General features: G+C 45.1%; 1 protein-coding gene across 2 annotated transcripts; it reads left to right on the top strand.

The window, feature by feature from the left end:
- The first annotated feature begins 15,184 nt into the window (after positions 1-15,184).
- Positions 15,185-18,055, top strand: LOC125157497 (rhox homeobox family member 1-like). Of its 2 annotated transcripts, XM_047844274.1 has the most exons (4): positions 15,185-15,265; positions 15,426-15,744; positions 16,368-16,413; positions 18,001-18,055. In XM_047844274.1, exons 1-4 carry the CDS (start codon positions 15,187-15,189, stop codon positions 18,004-18,006), a joined length of 450 nt encoding a protein of 149 aa, XP_047700230.1. In that variant the 5' UTR covers positions 15,185-15,186; the 3' UTR covers positions 18,007-18,055. The 2 variants fall into 2 exon arrangements, with proteins under 2 accessions (XP_047700230.1, XP_047700229.1); XM_047844273.1 differs by lacking the exon at positions 18,001-18,055 and having other exon boundaries at positions 16,368-16,540.
- Positions 18,056-19,416: the final 1,361 nt, after the last annotated feature.

Raw genomic sequence — 19,416 nt, 5'->3', positions numbered from 1 at the left:
CCTGCTCGAAACTGTCATGCTGTGGTGACACGGGATAAATCAACAAGTGTGCACATGTAGCCTCTGCATTCTTGCCTCTCGGGGGGCCGGGGGCAATACAGGAGAGTTTGAGCCAGCACGCCCCACACGTGGAGCGCTGGAAGTCCAGCGTGGGGGATAGCGTGCGTTTTAGGCAATATCCTAGGAAGACGGCGTTTGGGCAATTTCAAAGAAATGTTCTACAAAAGGAGAGTTCCAGAACTGAAGGGCACAGTACAAAGAATAGATGGCACTTACTAGGGTTATGGTGAATTTATCCTCTCCTAGGTTGACTAATATACCCAAGCTGTCACTGCACAGACTGTGTACAGCGGGTGTCATTCGTGTGATGTTGCGTTCGTTGTCATCTTTCCTCCCTGGGCCAGAAAAGTTGCCTGGATCTGAGAAGGGCTGTTCTTTTATATATGTTTTCTTAATTTTTATGTATTTATTTTTGAGAGAGAGAGAGCACGAGCATGGGCGAGGGGAGGGGCAGACAGAGAGGGAGAGAGAGAATCCCAAGCAGGGTCCATGCCGTCCGCGCAGGGCCCGACATGGGGCTCAATGTCACAAACTGTGAGAGCATGACCTGAGCCGAAGTCCAGAGTCAGACGCTTAACTGACTGAGCCACCCAGGCGCCCCTGAGAAGGGCTGTTGTTAATAACTTCCAGGCCAGCTTACAGCAAAGCTGGATTCACATCTACGCGGTAAGAGCGGTGAAGAAACAAAGCTACGCGGAGGATTCACCAGGAAAGAGAGAAGGTAGGACTTTAGAGAAAGAAGTTAAAATATTCTACTTTGTCCAGGTGTAAAAAAAATGTACCATGTTGTACGATCTTGCTGGTTGTTCTAAGGCACCTATGCTCTTGGAAGCATTTGGGAAGATTCTGTTAAAATCGAGTTAACCCTGGCTGCTCAAGATAGTGAGATAAAATGGTTTTCCCTCACCTTTTGCTGAGTACACAAAGTGTAAAATTGCTGAAAGTTTAAAGCACTATTTTCGCACTCTTTCCATAAAGAAGGTACTAGAATGTGGCTTCTGTTTTCATTCATTCCTACTGCTTAAGACATTTTTGCACATATTCTGTTGGACAAATTACAAAGTTTAGAAATTGAACACTATAGAACGCTAATTATTGTAACCTACTCCAGACTCTGACGGTCGAATACTGAATGCTTATTTTTTCCTTCCAAGTCTTACTTAAGCAGGGGCGTCTAGGGTGAAACTTGCAGTCCCTTCTCTCTTCGAGCAACATCATGTTTCAAGATATCAGATCAGCACTATCTCTGTTGGAATCCTCTGGGAGTACTCTTTGTAACTGGCATGGGAAAGCAGAAACTTTATTTAAATTGCACATGGTTTTATTCTTTTTCAAGACCAGATTGTGTTGCCTCCATATTAATACATCCCTTCCATTTTCAATTTCTGCCTAATTCTCCTGGAGACATGGTTTTCCTCTAGCTGATCAGAAGGACCAGGACCAGCTTCTGTTTTGCATGTACTTTGTTTTCTCAGGTTCGCTTATATATTGCTAATTTGTTTTCTCAGGTTCACTTCTATATTGCTAACTTTAATACCATGAATGCTTTGTGGGTCACCTGGTACGTATCAATAATGGAGTCCATTGACTTTGAGCTGTATATAGCATCTAGGTGGATGTATAGGCTCAGGAGAATGTCACAGAAGCCCTTGTCACCTTCCTGAGTGATACAGTTTACATTTATTTTTTTTAATGTTTATTTCTTTTTGAGACAGAGAGAGACAGAGCATGAGCAGGGAAGGGGCAGAGAGAGAGGGAGACACAGAATGTGAAGCAGGCTCCAGGCTCTGAGCTGTCAGCACAGAGCCCGACACGGGGCTCGAACTCACGAACTGTGAGATCATGACCTGAGCCGAAGTCGGATGCTTAACCGACTGAACCACCCAGGCACCCCTTTTTTTTTAATGTTTATTTATTTCTGAGACAGAGAGAGACAGAGCATGAATGGGGGAGGGGCAGAGAGAGAGGGAGACACAGAATCTGAAGCAGGCTCCAGGCTCTGAGCTGTCAGCACAGAGCCCAGCTCGGGGCTTGAACTCACAGACTGTGAGATCATGACCTGAGCCGAAGTCGGTCGTTCAACTGACTGAGCCACCCAGGCGCCCCAATACAGTTTACATTTCAAGGTGACTTGTCTTTGCCACTGCCCTGTCACCCAGCTAGTCCTTTATCTAGTCCTACTTTCATTGAGTAAGGACAATTTTATTTATTTATTTAGATGCTTATTTTTGAGAGAGAGAGAGAGAACAAATGGGGGAAGGACAGAGAGAGAGGGGGACAGAGGATCCAAAGGGGGCTCTGTATTGACAGCAGACAGCCCAACGCGGGGCTTGAACTCACCAACCGTGAGATCATGACCTGAGCCGAAGTCAGATGCTCAACTGACTGAGCCACCCACGCGCCCTGAGGAAGAACAATTTTAATGTCAACTCCAGCAACCTAAGTTGCTGGAGGAATTCTGCTGAAATGGAAGAAAGCCTAATGCCTGATGCTGAAGCAGAATTTTTTTTTTTAATAAACTGCCCTTTGTAACTCATTCCGCCTCTCTTTTCTGCGTTAGTACATACTCGGACGTAGCACAATACATATTTGCATTTAGTTCCAAGCCTAACTTTATGTGCTTCTTAAGGCATTTTGTAATGCTTCACAGGAATTATACTTCTTGCCCTTTGGCCATACTGGAATTACTTTGGCTTGATAGATCCTTTCTTCTTGGGTTTTCTTTCTTTTTAACCTCGTGGCTTGCTGAATAGCTTGATAGCAAAAGAAAAAAAAATTTTTTTTTTTTTTTGCAATAGAGGGCTGAGGAATTCAGCTACCTGGTGACCTTTTCCCTACCCAGTCTCTGAACGTTGAGGAACTGATGTATTATTTCCCTGGCAAATAAGAATTTTTGGTTGAGTATAATGTGGTTTCTATATTCTAGCTTCAGCTATTTATCTGTAGTTACTACAAGTACCAAGTAAGCTACAGTAGTAAACCTTTATGACCACAGAGATAAGAATTAGGATTTCGAGGGGCGCCTGGGTGGCTCAGTCGGTTAAGCATCTGACTCTTGATTTCAGCTCAGGTCATGATCCCAGGGTCATAGGATCCAGCCCCACGTCGGGCTCCATGCTGAGCGTGGAAGACTGCTTGAGATTCTTTCTCTCTCTCCCTCCCTCTGCTCCTCACCCCAGCTTGTGCACTCTCTCTAAAATAAAAATAAAAATAGATAAATAAATAACAGCAATAATGAATGGATGGATGGATAGATAAATATAAATAAAATAGTAAGAATTAATGTCTAGTAGTGATAAGAACAGCTTTACAACTTCCTGTTTCAGTTATTCTTAGTATATCTAGCTACCTCTTATTAAATAGTTTTTACTGTTATCAACAATACTAACTCAATATTATCAAAAGAAATAAACATTGGATTTGAGAATAATGTCTTGATTAACTTCCTGGTCTCAAATATTTGTTCTGGCTACTTTTACTCATCTCTATGTCCCTCATTACCTGGGGTAACACTAGACAACCATGCCACTCACTCATTATTCCTAGAAATAAGGGCTTAAATTTGAAGAAAATGTTTTCTGGGTTATTGGCTTCTACCAGTTTTTCGACTTATCTCTACTTATTTCTAGTTAACTAGTTCGCTTGATAACCTGGTTAACTGTAGTAGTAATTCATCATCCCAAAGAGAGAGAAGAAGAAAGGGTTGAGTAGACTATGTTTTCAATTTGCTGGATTCAACTAATTATCTTAATTATCACAAACTGTAGTTTACTCATTCCCTAGGTGTCATGAATTAGCAGAATACCAATACGTTATGCCAATAGGAAGTGGGATTCATTAGGGCTGAGAAGAATGCTTTTCGTCTTCCTGGCTTACTCCACTCATTCTAGTTCTCTCCAGTAATCCCTCAATATCTAGTTTTTTAGGTGCTAGTTCTTTTTTTTTTTTAATTTTTAAGTTTATTTATTTGAGAGAGAAAGAGAGGGAGAGCAGGGGAGCGGCAGAGAGAGGGGGAGAGAGAATCCCAAGCAGGCTCCGCACCATCAGCACAGAGCCCAATGCAGGGCTCGAATCCACGAACCGTGAGATCATGACCTGAGCTGAAATCAAGAGTCGGATGCTTGGGGCACCTGGGTGGCTCGGTCGGCTGGGCGTCCGACTTCGGCTCGGGCCGTGATCTCACGGTCCGTGGGTTCGAGCCCCGCGTCAGGCTCTGTGCTGACAGCTCAGAGCCTGGAGCCTGTTTCAGATTCTGTGTCTCCCTCTCTCTCTGCCCCTCCCCTGTTCATGCTCTGTCTCTCTCTGTCTCAAAAATAAATAAACGTTAAAAAAAAAAAAAGAGTCGGATGCTTGACTGAGCCACCCAGGAGCCCCTAGTTCTGTCGTCTCAATTCTAGGCTCTATAGTTCTAAGGCAATGTTCCAGCAAAGAATTACAACAGAGTATTAGAAGGCTATGTTTTTCAGCTTTCAGGCTTCAAATACCCATTCTAATTATATCCAGTTACCTCTAGTTAACTGATGAAATAAGTACACCAGCCGTCTATTGTACTAACTCATTATTATACCAAAGGATAAGAACTTAGAGTGGTTGAGTCATGAATTCCCAATTTCTGGTTTTCTTTATTTTAATACAAGTTTTAAAAGTAAACCCTACCCCCAGTGGGGGCTTGAACTCACAACCCCCAGACCAAGAATTGCGTGCTCTACCGATAGGGCCAACTAGGTGCCCCCAGTTTCTGGTTTTAAAGATTTCCTGTGGCAATTTCCCATGAGCTTAATTTTGTCACCCACCTAGGCACCACTAAAGATATTTGGTCTATAGTACACATTCATTTTTTTAAAGTAGCGATTCAGAATTGGGAAGGATGTGCTTTCCAGCTTCTGGGCTTCTCTCAATTTTTCAGTTATCTTTAGTTGTCTCCAGTTCAGTAGTTATCTAGGTACAACTAGTTACATGGAACTAACTGATTATGGTAGCAAGAGTATAAAAAGAATGTGTTTTCATTCGTTGGCTTCATCTACGTATCTCTCTAGTTATCTCCAATTAACTAGTTTCCTGGGTACAAGTAGTTATCTGTAGTACTAACTCATTATTCACACTCCAGATAAGGATGTAGCATTGAGAAGAATTATTATCAAATTCTTGGATTCAACCACTTTTCTTCAGTATCCTGGTTTTGACTCATGATTCTGAATATCATCATTTATCCCTAGGTTACACAAGGTTAAGGTATCACTAGATATATATGGCACTAACACGTAAAGAGAATTTAGAGCTGCAGAGAACTTGAGTTTTAGCCCTCTGCCTTCAACTAGTTATTCTCATGATCTCCGGTTGTCTCTAGGTAAGTACTTACAAAAGCACAATGAAAATCTGCAGCAGTCGTTCATTTTTCCAACAAGAAATGAGAATCCGTAGTTGGGCAGGTTATGTTTTTCACATCCACAGACTTAACTAGTTGTTCTTAGCTCTCGATAGCCATAGTTTACTATATACTGCTAATTATTTCTAGTAATAATTCGTTCTTCCTTTTAAAAAAAGATTTTAGAGATGAGATGTATGTGTTTTTCAGCATTTGGGCTTCAAGTAGTTTTCCAGTTATATCTAGTTACTTCTAGTTAAATTTTATGTCCCATTCCATGCCTTACTTGCTTACTTACTAATTACCTACCTTTCCAATATCTTATTCAAGGAGAAATAAGTTGCACTTCAAAAGAATCTGCTTTTTAGCATCCTGATTTCAATTACTTTTCTAGTTTTCTGTAGTTGTCTTTGGGTAAAGTTACCCGATTACCACTAATTTCAATTATATTACTAACACATTTCAATGAGAAAAGAGAAAAAGAGAAACACTTGTTTTTCAGCTTCCTGCCTTCCCCTGAATTGTATATTCAGATAATATACAATTACCTCTATATAAACCGAACATGATAAATCTAGTTATTTACAGTACCACTTCCAGGGGCCCCTGCGTGGCTCAGTCGGTTGAGCGTCCGACTTCGGCTCAGGTTCACGATCTCACAGCCCGTGAGCTCGAGCCCCGCATTGGGCTCTGTGCTGACAGCTCAGAACCTGGAGCCTCTTTGGATCCTGTGTCTCCCCCTCTCTCTGTCCCTCCCCTGCTCAGGCTCTGTCTCTCTCTCAAAAATAAATAAACATTATAGTACCACTTCCACATTCTAAAAAGATTTTTAAAAAATTATTTATTTTTATTTTTTTAGTTTAAAATTTTTAAAAAGTTTATTTAGTTATGTTGAGAGAAAGACAGAGAAGGTGAGTGGGGGAGGGGCATAGAGGGCAAGAGAATCCCAGACAGGCTCCCCATTGACAGGGTGGAGCCCGATGCGGGGCTCAAACTCACAAACCGTGAGGTCATGACCCGAGCCAAAACCAAGAGTCAGACACTTAACCGACCGAGCCACCCAGGCGCCCAAAGATATGAGAATTTATATGTGAGAAGGAAGAATGGTTTTTTCAACAGCATCAATATGCCAGTGCATCTTGTTACATCTAGATACCTCTGAGAAAATAGATGTGTAGGTATGATTAATTTCCTATTGCACTAATACACTAATCCAACAACACAGACGAATTTAAATTTTTTTTTTCAACGTTTATTTATTTTTGGGACAGAGAGAGACAGAGCATGAACGGGGGAGGGGCAGAGAGAGGGAGACACAGAATCTGAAACAGGCTCCAGGCTCCGAGCCATCAGCCCAGAGCCCGACGCGGGGCTCGAACTCACGGTCCGCGAGATCGTGACCTGGCTGAAGTCGGACGCTTAACCGACTGCGCCACCCAGGCGCCCCAACACGGACGAATTTAGATGGGAGGATAAGTTGTTTCCCATTTCCTGATCCCATGTGATCACCTTATATTTCTGCTTAACTTGTTACCATTAACTATTTCTTGTACGAATTCATTATTCAAATGAGATAAGAAGCTAGTGTTGAAAAGAGTGATTTTACAATTTCCTGGTTTCATCAATTTTCTTAGTCGCCTCTAGTTAACTCTAGTAAAGTAGTTGCTTAAAGTATACCACTTATCTCCTGTATTAATAATTTATTCCAACATGAAATATGAATTTGGGTGCAGAAGATGGTTTTTACCACTTGGTGACTTCAGTTTCTATAAAGGAGCCAAAACTGGCCTCAGTCTATTGGCCTCCAGGTTGCTTTGTTTCTTCACTCCAGGCTGAGACCCATTACCTCAAAAGCCTGCTGGAGCCAAACTCAAATTTTCACACATGCAAACGCTTTAGAACCTATCCGAAATAATCATAATCACATTTTTTTAAAAAGCAAACTCTAGGGGCGCCTGGGTGGCTCAGTCGGTTAAGCGGCCGACTTCGGCTCAGGTCGTGATCTCGCGGTCCGTGAGTTCGAGCCCCGCGTGGGGCTCCGTGCTGACAGCTCAGAGCCTGGAGCCTGTTTCAGATTCTGTGTCTCCCTCTCTCTGACCCTCCCCCGTTCATGCTCTGTCTCTCTCTGTCTCAAAAAATGAATAAACGTTAAAAAAAAATTAAAAAAAAAAAAAAGCTAACTCTACACCCAACACGGGGCTCAAACTCATGACCCTGAGACCAAGAGTCACATGTTCTACTGACTGAGCCAGCCAGGCACTCCCCGTAGCCTGATTTTTAGCCATTTATAGCCCAGCTGCTTTACATACTCCATGAAATTGTTCCCAACATTTGCTAGCCATAGATAAAATAGGCCCTGGGCCGTAAAGACTGCAAGCCCCTTCTTTGGTGCCTTTTTTTTTTTTTTAAAGTGAGCACGCACAAGGGGCAAAGGGAGAGAGAGCATCTTAAGCGGGCTCCATGGCGATGCTGGGGTTCAAGCTCAAGACCACAGGATCCTGACCCGCCAACTGAGCCACCCAGGCGCCCCAAAGTTTTTTATTTTCTTAGTAATCTCTACCCCCAATGTGGAGTTCGAACTCATGACCCCAAGATCAAGGGTCTCCTGCTCTTTGAACTGAGCCACCCAGGCACCCTGCCCTTTGGTTCTTTTTGACACAGATACTCTCCAACGTGCTGCTAAATGACATCACCTAAACTTGTAAGCCTCTCTCGTTGATCCCCTTCTCCCCCAGGAGTTAACTTACCTACCCCCCCTTCCAAATGGTGGCACCCACAAGCCTTATCCTGGGGACACAAGCCTTGCCCACTGACAAAACTGGCAAAGCCTCACCCGAATAAGTCTTGTGTATCTTACTGCCACCTTGTGGTCATACAGTTTTCCTTAGTCGGCCTAGAAATCTCTTGAACATTTACAACTCATATTTTTCTGGTTTACCTAGATCCCACTGGATGCTCTACAATGAACTCGTTTTTATTTTTTTAAGTTTAATTATTTTTTTTAGTAATCTCTACACCTAACGTGGGGCTCGAACTCACCACTGTGAAATCAAGAGTCCCTTGCTCTTCTGACTCAGCCAGCCAGGCGCCCCCAGTGAACTCGTTTTTAGGACAAGGAATAAGAATTTAGACATGAAATGATTGTGGTTTTCAGCTTCCTGGTTTGGACCAGTTATTCTCGTTATCATTAATTATCTATGTTAACTAATCATCTGGGTCCCCCTGCATATCTATGGTACTAACTCATTGTTCCAAAAGAAAATAAGAATTCAGATTTGAGAGGAATATCTTTTTTAGCTTCCTGATATCAAGTATTACTAGCTATTTCTAGGTATCTCCTATAAACTAGATACCTGTGAACCGCTATTCATCTCAGACTTATGAGTTCTTTTTTTTAAGTTTATTTATTTATTTTGAGAGAGAGACAGAGAACAGGAGGGGCAGAGAGAAAGAGAGAGGAGAGAATCTCAAGAAGTCCCTGCACTGTCAGCACAGAGCCCGATGTGGGGCTTGAACTCACAAACCGTGAGATCATGACCTGAGCTGAAACCAAGAGTCGGATGCTTAACTGACTGAGCCACCCAGACGTCCCTAGTTCTTTTTAAAAAATTTACTTTAAAGAGTGCTCAAGCAGGGAAGAGGGGCAGAGGGAGAGAGAGAATCCTAAGCAGGCTCCACGTTCAGCATGGAGCCCTATGCGGGACTCGATCCCACAACCCCAGGATCACGAGCTGAGCCGAAATCAAGAGTCTGATGACACTCAGCTGACTGAGCCACCCAGGCGCCCCTACCATTCTACTTTCTATTTCTAGAAATTTAACTACTCCAGGTATCACCGATAAACGGAATCATACAATATTTGTTCTTTCTGAAGCTTAATGCCTTCAAGGTTCATCCCCATATGCTACATGTGTCAGAATTTCACTCCTTTTTAAGGCTGAATCAAATTTTATTGCATGTGTATACCACACTGTCTTTACCCATTCACCCATCAATGGATACTTGGGTGGTTTCCATCTTTTGGCTCTTGGGAATAATGCTGTTCTGAACTTGTGTATGCAAATATCTGTTCGTGTCCTTGCTCTCAGTTCTTTGGGGTGTGTCCCCGGAAGTGGAATTGCTGGATCACGTGGTAATTCTGACAACATTTCTGAGGAGCCACTCTACCATTTTCCACAGTGACGACACCATTTACATCCCCACCAGTGATGCACAGGGTTCCAATTCCTCCACACTGCTGTTAACAGCCAACCTGCTGGGTGCGAAATTATAGCTCATTCCTTCTGTTAAGACTAATGTGTAAGAAAAATGTGCTTTTAGACTTCTGGCTTCAAATATTTATTCTGCTTTTGTAGGATTAACTCTATTTTTTCATGTTTAACTTTTTCATGTTTATTTATTTATTTTGAGAGAAAGAGAGAGAGCAAGAGCAGGGAAGGGGTAGAGAGAAGAAGAGAGAGAATCCTAAGCAGGCTCCGCGCTATCAGCGCATTGCCCGACACGGGGCTTGACCCCACGAACCGTGAGATCGTGACCGGAGCCGAAATCAAGAGTGGGATGCTTAACGGACTGAGCACCCCAGGGGCCCCCTCTCGTTATTTTTTTCAAGTAAACTCTACCCCCAACAAGGGGCTCGAAGTCACAACCCTGAGATCAAGAGTCGCATGTTCTACTGGCTGAGCCAGCCGGGCACCCCAATACTAACTCATTATGATCACAAGAAATAAGAGCTACATCCGAGAATCATGTTGTTCTCAACGGCCTTGTCTCAAGGATGTACTCTGGCCATTGCGAGTCACTTTCAATGAACTCATTACCTACGTACCACTAAATGACCATCCTGTTCCCTAATTTTTCCACAAGTAATTTGAATTTAGGTTTGGAAAAAAAAATATTTTCCAGGTTCCGGATGTCTGCAAGTTTTTCTGCGTATCTCTACTTATTTCTAGGTATCTAGTGCCCCAAGGACACTTAGTTAACTCTAGTATTACCTGTTTGTTTCAACAAGAAATAAGAAGGCACAGTTGAGAAAAATACAGTTTTAAGCTTTCTGGATTCAACTAATTACTTACTACGGTCATCTCGAGTTTACTCATTCTTTAGGGATCCTAAATTCTAGAATATCCACCCCCTATGCCATTGAGAAATATGATTTCAGAGTTCAGAAGTATGAGTTTTGGCTTCCTGGCTTATGCTAGTCAATATACTAAGTTCTAAGTTCTCTCTAGATTATCTCGTGTTTGTTTGTTTGTTTGTTTGTTTGTTTGTTTGTTTGTTTTTTAGGTGTCATCACTCATCTACAGTTTTAAGGCAAAATTCCAACAAGAAATAAAAACCCGGTATTGTAAGACTGGTTTTTAGCTTGCAGGTTTCAAATACTTGTTCTGATTACCTCGTGTTTCTTCCAGTGAACCAACGAAACAGGTGTCACTAGAGATATATGCTACTAACTCCTTATTAGAAGGAAAGGCGCCTGGGTGGCTCAGTCAGTTAGGCATTCGGCTCAGATGGTGATCTCCTAGATCGTGGGTTCAAGCCCCACGTAGGGCTCTGTGCTGGTAGCACAGAGCCTGCTTGCAATTCTCTCTGCCTCTCCCTGGCTCTCTCTCTTTCTCTTTCAAAATAAATAAACTTCTTTAAAAAAAGAGCAGAAATAAGTTGGAGCAGTGAAGAATGATGCTTTTTTTTATTAAGTAAACTCGGCGTCCTGTGTGAGGCTCGAACTCACAACCCTGAGATCAAGAGCCGCATGCTCAACCAACTGAGCCAGGCAGGTGCCCCAAAGAATGATTTTTTAAAAAGATTTTATTATTTTTTTAAAGATTTTTATTTATTTAAAAATTTTTTAACGTTTATTTATTTTTGAGACAGAGAGAGACAGAGTATGAACAGGGGAGGGGCAGAGAGAGAAGGAGACACAGAATCTGAAATGGGCTCCAGGCTCTGAGCTGTCAGCACAGAGCCCGGACGCGGGGCTAGAACCCACCGATTGTGAGATCATGACCTGCGCTGAAGAGATCATGATGCCTAACTGACTGAGCCACCCAGGAGCCCCCTCAACTTCTTGAATATTCAACTACTTTTCTTCAGCATCTTGATTTCAACTTGGTATTCTAGATATCACCACTTGTCCCTGGGTTACTGATGACTGAGTTACCACCAGATTTCTATGGTACTAATTTATTAGTTAATAAAGAAAGTGTTGAGCTGAAAGATGCTCTTACGTCTGGTTATCTCTCCTTAACTAACTACAAAAGTATAATAATAGCATATAGCATAATAGCAAAAGTTACTGAGCACGTCCTCTGTGCGAGGGATGGTTCTCGGAGGATAGGTTCAAATCATTTAAACAGTTCACTGGTACATTTCCCAAGTGAGTGACTTTAAGCAGGTTATTTAATATCTCTGTGACCCAATGACATCACCTATAAAATGAAGATAATAGCAGCTCTAAGTCCACAGCGTTGTTAAGAGAATTAAATCTGTTAATATAAATAAATCACTTAGACCATCGTCTGGAACACAGTAAGAACCAGCTTATGTGTGAGCTACTCTTATTATCTCAGTTAATACTCACAACAACCCCATGAGGTAGGTACTATTATTACTCAATTTTACCGATGAGGAAACGGAGGCACAGGGAGAAAAAGCAACTCACCAGCTTAGCCAGCTAGCAAAAGAAGAGGAAAGCCGGAATACAGATGCCAGCAGTCTGACTCCAAGGCTCTCTGCCCTCATGAATTTGGTACAGCAAACCCACGATTCTCTTCTATGCCTGTTTTTATGTAGACGAGGCTCAATTAGGCATGTAAGGCTTTCAAGAAGCGAATTAACTAAAAGTTTTTAGTAAATACTAACCTGCCTGATGCTTAGAGAGGCGACACTCACCCAAGGAGCACATAAATGGCTGGAGTTTAGAAAGTGCTGGAATAGGGGCACCTGGGTGGCTCAGCCGGTTGAGCGTCCGACTTCGGCTCAGGTCATGATCTCGTGGTTTGTGAGTTCGAGCCCCGCGTCGGGCTCTGCGCTGACAGCTCAGAGCCCAGAGCCTGATTCAGATTGTGTCTCCCTCTCTAACTGGCCCTCCCTCGCTCATGCTCTGTCTCTCTCTCTCTCTCTCTCCCCAAAATAAATAAACATTAAAAAAGAAAGCGCTGGAATAAATTGTGGAAATCTCAAATATGAGAGACCACACCACGCAAACTGTAATGGGGGTTCTAGCCAGGCTAACGCACACCATGATCCTAACCACTGTAGGTCTCTCATGTTATAACTGATCCCAAGCCCAAACCGATCGTAGAGTATCTAGCCGAGAGAGGGGGAGGCCTGCGGAAGCCAGCACGAGCGGCCTGAGGAGGCTTGAGTAGTTAGGGAGAGGCTGTGGAAATGAAATGGTTTGACAGCTTTTTCAAAGTGAATTCCACCACCATCCTGCAACTGTTTTTCTACTCACCCTTCAGGAACAAGAGGCATTGAGAGAGTATGTTTACTTGGCGCGCACAGTAGGTGATAATTGTTATGAATTGGAATCATGTGAGGTGGACAGGGGCCCCCATAATTTTAGGAGCCTATGAAAATGGTTTCATTTCTTTTATTAAATGGGTCTGATGACAGTGGTGGTTGTGAAAGTAAAAGCAGGATAAATCATGTACATTGTTGAGCATGGGACCCATTATTAGAGGCTATTCTCAGTACTCAGGGTACTAACACATTCCCACCTGCAAAACATTTTTTTTTTTTTTGAGGCGGGATCTAAATTAAATTTACTCATACGAGAGCTTGATGGTGCTTAATTCCAGGGACCAGAGCTCAGGTTACTGGTGATGAAAAGTAAAGAGAAATCTTAAGGACATAATTAAAATCATGACTTTTGGGGCGCCTGGGTGGCTCAGTCAGTTAAGCATCTGACTTCAGCTCAGGTCATGATCTTCTGATTCATGGGTTTGAGCCCCACATCGCTGTGCTGACAGCTCAGAGCCTGGAGCCTGGAACCTGCTTTGGATTCTGGGTCTCCCTCTTTCTCTGCCCCTCCCCCACTCACGTTCTGTCTGTCTCTCTCTCAAAAATAAACATCAAAAAATAAAGAAAAACTTGACTTTCACCATCCTCGAAATTCTATGAATTCTTCACCCATCCTTGAGACATGGGTAAAATTGAAAACCATCAAAATATTTGGACTTCTTAAAAACTGGATTGTATGAATGGTGTTTATGAGAAGGTGTTTATGAAAAATCGATGACCCTGGATCTTATCCAAGAGGACAGCACTGAATAGTTCATATGTTCCTTGAGGGACGAAGATGCTGACGTCTTTCTGATACCGGATCATTACGTGATTGCTGATTCGGCATCAGGGTGTAAGTTAGCTTTCATTCGCACCAGGTCCAGCGAGTTATTGGGCACTGGGTACATATACATACATATTTTTTGACTATAGCCAGAGGAAGTGGCAGGGGCGCGCAGACTGTCATTAAGCGGTATTCGACACTATGCAAAATATTTTTGGAAGGGAGAAACAGAGCCCTCAATCTGCCTTCTTTTTTATTAGACGTTTATCAGAGCAGAGCAAGAACTCAGGAAGGTGGTTCTAGACAAAGGGAGATGGAGAAAGACGAAGAGGACCAAGAGGAACAGGAGGAGAAGGAGGAGAGTAAAAACCTGGAAACTAACCCAAGTCCCCAGCACCCGCCCAGCGCAGAAACACGTGCGCTTTTGCAGAGGACCTACAGCTAGAGAGGGGACAGCGGAGCTTGACAGGCAGAGGTTGGCAAGCCCCACAGTCCAGGGCCAAAGGAAGGGCCGCGGGCAGTGCAAGCATTCTTGGATGCACAAAACTGGGGGCAGGGTTCTACACTTGTACTACCAACCTGAATTCCTTACTACCAATCTAGAATATTCGTTGCTTTCGCAAGAGACGGGTTGGGTTTTTTACAGCGTGGATCTGAGCACCCACGGTGCTCTGCAAACCTAGTCTCAAGCTCCCGCTCCTGATCGCCCAGGGAAGCTTGGTGGGCTCCGCTTTCAGCGTGTTATTGCAAACCCCCAGAGCAAGCAGCCCCCCCCCACACCCCCCACCCCCCAGCTAATCGTTTCGTCTGAATCGCCAGCCCGGCTCGTGGGCTCTGGGTGCGAAGGCAGCCGAACCAGAGAGTCCCGTCCATTAACTACCGACTTCTCGGCGGGGAGAGGCGCGCTCAGAGCCCACGCGGCGAGGGGGACCACCGTCGCTTCCGTGCTGGGGCTGCCAGGGGCCGCGCGCTTTCTCCAGCCCTCCCTCTGAGTCCCTCGCGCTGGAGGAGCTTAGGGCGACAGCCCCGCACCGACTTCGGTGCAGCGACAGCCCGGCGGTGAGACGTTCTCGCCACACTTCTCTCAGGGCTCTGGGGGCTGGTGGGAGGTTTCGTGCCCCGCCCCCGCCCCGCCCCCGGCTGGCTGGCACCGCCCAGCAAGGCCCCAGGGTAATGCTCCGGGTAAGCGGCTAGTTAGAGCCCTCGGGCACGCCCCCTCCCGCAGCACGCTTCCAGCAAGCGCTCCGCCTACCTCGTGGCCACGCCCCAGCCTCGTGTGCTCCCCGGCAGGTCCCGCCCACCACGCACGCAGGTGCCAGGGTAGTGGGCGTTCTAAGCGAGCGACCGTTGATCCAGGGGTAGGCGCGCGGTAACCCGGACCCCGTGCCAGAAAGACGACCCGACCCGGGGGGTTGCCGCGGGCCGCAGCGCGGAGTCTATAAAGGCGCACGGCTGCGTCGACAGCGCTCGGGACATGGAACCTCCGCCCGGGAGCTCCCTAGAAGACACCGCTTCCCGAAGCCTGGGAGACGATGAGTTCCAAGAACGGCAGGGTCGGGGCCTGAACCGGGACATCCGTCTGGCGAACCGTGGGAAACGCCCTTTCCCTGGGAGAGGCGAGGGGACGGGACGCGCGGCCAGCGTCGCTGCTCTCGGGTCGCTGCCCCACGCACCCTGGGCTCCAACGCAGTGATTCTCTCTTTTCTTTTCCAGACGCGAAGCCTACCGTGATCTCAGTAACTGGAGGAGACATCGGGAAGGATCTACTGTCCGAACCTGAGCGGGGAGCAGCAGCAGCAGCAGGGGAAGAAAGCCACGGCGGCGCGGGAGCTCCCGGCCCCGTAGACGAGATCCAGAAGGGCGGCGACGGCGGAGAGGAGCCCCCGCAGCAGCAGCAGGAGGCCCACGCGGCCACCGAGGATCCGCAGCCCCAGGACAGGCAGCCACGCCTCCGCCACCTGTTCATGCGGTTGGAACTGAAGGAGCTGGAGAGAGTTTTCCAACGCACCCAGTACCCCGACGTGTTCGCGCGGTGAGTGGCTCGCTCTGGAGGCGCCCAGTTCTCTAGGACGCTAGGGGCTCGGCGGCATGGGACGCCTTTGGCTCTCTCCCGGGTCTCTCTCCCTCCCTTCCAGAGCCAAAGCTACCTATGGGCTGGAAGCCACCGAAATCTGCCAGCCCTTGCGCTCCGTCCAAGGTGGGAGTGATGCCTACAGGGCTGGGCATCGAGGTAAATATTTTCCTGCAGTATGTAAATGAATCGTCAAGAAACTTGGGCCGCGCTCCTGTTTTCCTAAATCTCATTCTCTTGGCTCAGGATTGAGATCAGGGTGACGAGTCAGGCACCCTCATGCAAGTGCAGGGTTGGATCTGGTCTTTATTTAAAATGCTGATAATTTGGTCGTCCCGGAATTTTTTGTGCATCCGTTTGATTCAAGTTATATTGATCTTGAACTCTGAGTTTTTCAACGTACCCTGAAATTTTGCTCACAAAGGAAAGTTGTCCCTGAAGCAAGCCCAGACTTGGGTATTACAGAAATGTGTGCTGGGGAATTGGGGAAAATAGAAATCTAAAAACAAGCATGAACTGTACATTGTATATCTCATTTCATCCACAACTCCAGATACTAAATATTGGCGATTTTCTTCCCTCAGAAAGGAGATTACCATATGTGTGGATGTGACTCAAACCGAGGCACAGGTCAGTAAACTTGAAAAAAGCAATGTGGCTGGGCAGCCGTTTTAAAATCTGCTTTGGGTCTTGGACACTTTTGTTCTAGACATTCTCAAGTTGTTGCTTCGGTTACCTTTTCCATGTTTGGGAAATAAGTTTTGAACTTTAGGTCTTTGGTGAATGGAAGTTGGGATAAGTACACCCCGGTTTGTGAAAATTGCCCATTACCAGAAGGATCTTGATTTCTTAAAGGAAAACAGTAAAAGAGAACCAAACTGCTTCTTCGAATTCCCTGTACAAAATCAAGGGTAGACAAAGTTCAACTCCTTTTTTGTTTTTTTTAAATTTTTTTAACGTTTTATTTATCAAGGGTAGATAAAGTTCAACTCCTTTTTTGTAAAAGTTTATTTATTTTGAGAGGTGGGGGTGGGGTGGGAAGAGAGAATCCCAAGCAGGCTCCACACCATCAGCACAGAGCCCGACATCATGACCTGAGCTGAAATTGGACACTTAACCAACTGAGCCAACCAGGTGCCCCAAGCTCAACTCCTTCTAACACGTCTTTTAGGGAGCATTTCTGTGTGGAGTCATGTTGGGCTCAGTTAAATCTGGGAACTATGCACATTAACACACAAAGGACCTAGGTTATGAGAGGGTTCGACTGTATTGTTACTTTAAATATTTAAAACCAGGCATAAGTTCTTAGCTAAATCCACACACACACAAAAGTACATTCAGGCCTTGGGGTAAGGGAATTATTCACATACAGAGAACACACGATATGAGTAACTAATGTCTGTTTAGTTACACCAAGACGAATGCAGGGAGACGGCTTTAAAGTCCAAGTGCCTGGTTCTCCTGCTGTTTTAGTCTGTAGTAAAGCATTGTAGAAAGTGGCGGCCCTACTTTTAATGTTCTGAAACTCTCATGTGTCAGCCTGAAAACATTATAGTGGAGGGTTGGAGGAAACTGGAGATTTGTTTAGAAATTGAAGCAAAGAGGGGCACCTGGATGGCTCAGTCAAGCGTCCGACTTCGGCTCAGGTCATGATCTCATGGCTCATGGGTCCGAGCCCCTTGTTGGGCCCTATGCTGACCACTCAGAGCTTGGAGCCTGCTTTGGATTCTGTGTCTCCCTCACTCTCTGCGCCTCCCCTGCTCATGCTCTGTCTCTGTCTCTCTCAAAAATAAATAAACATTTTGAAAAATTTGAAGCAAATAATTTTTTTTGGTGCCAAAACCTGGGAAATAACCATTTTTTTTTTTTAAATTTGAGAGAGGAAGAGTGCACGTCGGGGAGAGGAGCAGAGGGGGAGAGAGAGAGATATCAAAAGCCACCAGGGTACCCTAAGAACAATTTTTTTCTTTCTTTTTTAACGTTATTTATTTTTGAGAGAGGGAGAGAGACAGAATGCGAGAGAAGGAGGGCAGAGAGAGAGGGAGACACAGAATCGGAAGGAGGCTTCAGGCTCTGAGCTGTCAACACAGAGCCCCATGTGGGACTCGAACTCACGAGCCATGAAATCATGACCTGACCCGATGTCAGACTGACTGAGCCACCCAGGCACCCCAACCCTAAGAACAATTTTTTAAAATATTTATTTATTTTTGACAGCAATAGAACACAGGCGAGGGAGGTACAGAGAGAGAGAGACAGAGGATCCAAAGCAGGCTCTTCACTGACAGCAGAGAACCCGACGCGGGGCTCAAACTCACAAACCATGAGATCTGAACTGAACTGACGTCGGACGCTTAACCGATTGAACCACCCAGGCGCCCCAAGAACAATTTTTTTTTAATTTTTTTTATTTAAAAAAAAATTTTTTTTCAACGTTTATTTATTTTTGCGACAGAGAGAGACAGAGCATGAACGGGGGAGGGGCAGAGAGAGAGGGAGACACAGAATCGGAAACAGGCTCCAGGCTCTGAGCCATGAGCCCAGAGCCTGACGCGGGGCTCGAACTCCCGGACCGCGAGATCGTGACCTGGCTGAAGTAGGACGCTTAACCGACTGCGCCACCCAGGCGCCCCCCCAAGAACAATTTTTAATACAGTTTCACTGAGCTAAGAAGGGTGAAAAGCTTAGAGAAGAATTGCATACAAACATATACCTTGAAGATACGGCACAGATTGAGCTCTATGAGTGAATATTCTCGAGGACTTTCTAACATCTAAGGATTTTTTTTTTTTTTTTTTGGTGGTACTATTTTGAAGAGATGGGTTTTATGGAATTTGGTGCTGGGTAGGGGGAGGGTTTCAATTTATGCCAGATTCTTACCTGTGTTAATTTGAAATATTCTTTCATTTGTTTGGGCAGTGATGTCTAATTCGTGCGTCAAAAGATAACCATTTGAGACGGTAGCAGGTCATGTTGTATTAAGAGATTATTTGTGAAAAACAAAATCCGGGATGAGTTTGTTATTTTTGTTCCATGGTATGTATGTGAGTGCAGTCATGCAGATGGGGTGTAGATCTGGTGGTATGGAGTTTTAGTGAATTTGGACCCAGTTTGTCTAAACTTTCCTTAATTCTATAGACAAAAAATATCATGGCAGTAATTCAGGGTGTCAGCAGCTCTTACATCCCAGTAAGAAGCCACAGTCCCCCTGGGCCCTCCAAACCAGGCCTTCCTCATCAGATCATCCTTTTAACTCTCAAGAGGTTTCAGAGGATGAATAACCCATTAGGTATCTTTGAGGGAAACCTGTTTAAAAGTCCAACCTGCTGGGGCCCCTGTTGAGAGAGAGGAACATTCAGGAATGCACCTGTGCATGCCCACTGCCACCCTCACCAGATGATTTTGAAAACAATATTTTTATTTTTATTATTTTGAGAGAGAGAGAGCATGTGCACGTAAGCAAGGGAAGGGCAGAGAGAGAGGGAGACAGGGAGAGAGAGGGAGGGAGAGAGAATCCCAAGCAGGCTCCGAGCCCGGTGCAGAGCCAGACACGGGGCTCAATCTCACATCCATGAGATCACGACCTGAGCCCAAACTGAGAGTCGGGTGCTTAACCGACTGAGCCACCCAGGT

Source organism: Prionailurus viverrinus, chromosome X (assembly GCF_022837055.1).
Source record: "Prionailurus viverrinus isolate Anna chromosome X, UM_Priviv_1.0, whole genome shotgun sequence".
Classification (NCBI taxonomy): domain Eukaryota; kingdom Metazoa; phylum Chordata; class Mammalia; order Carnivora; family Felidae; genus Prionailurus; species Prionailurus viverrinus.
Note: the sequence above shows the minus strand (reverse complement) of the source record. Positions and strands in the feature narration are given on the sequence as shown.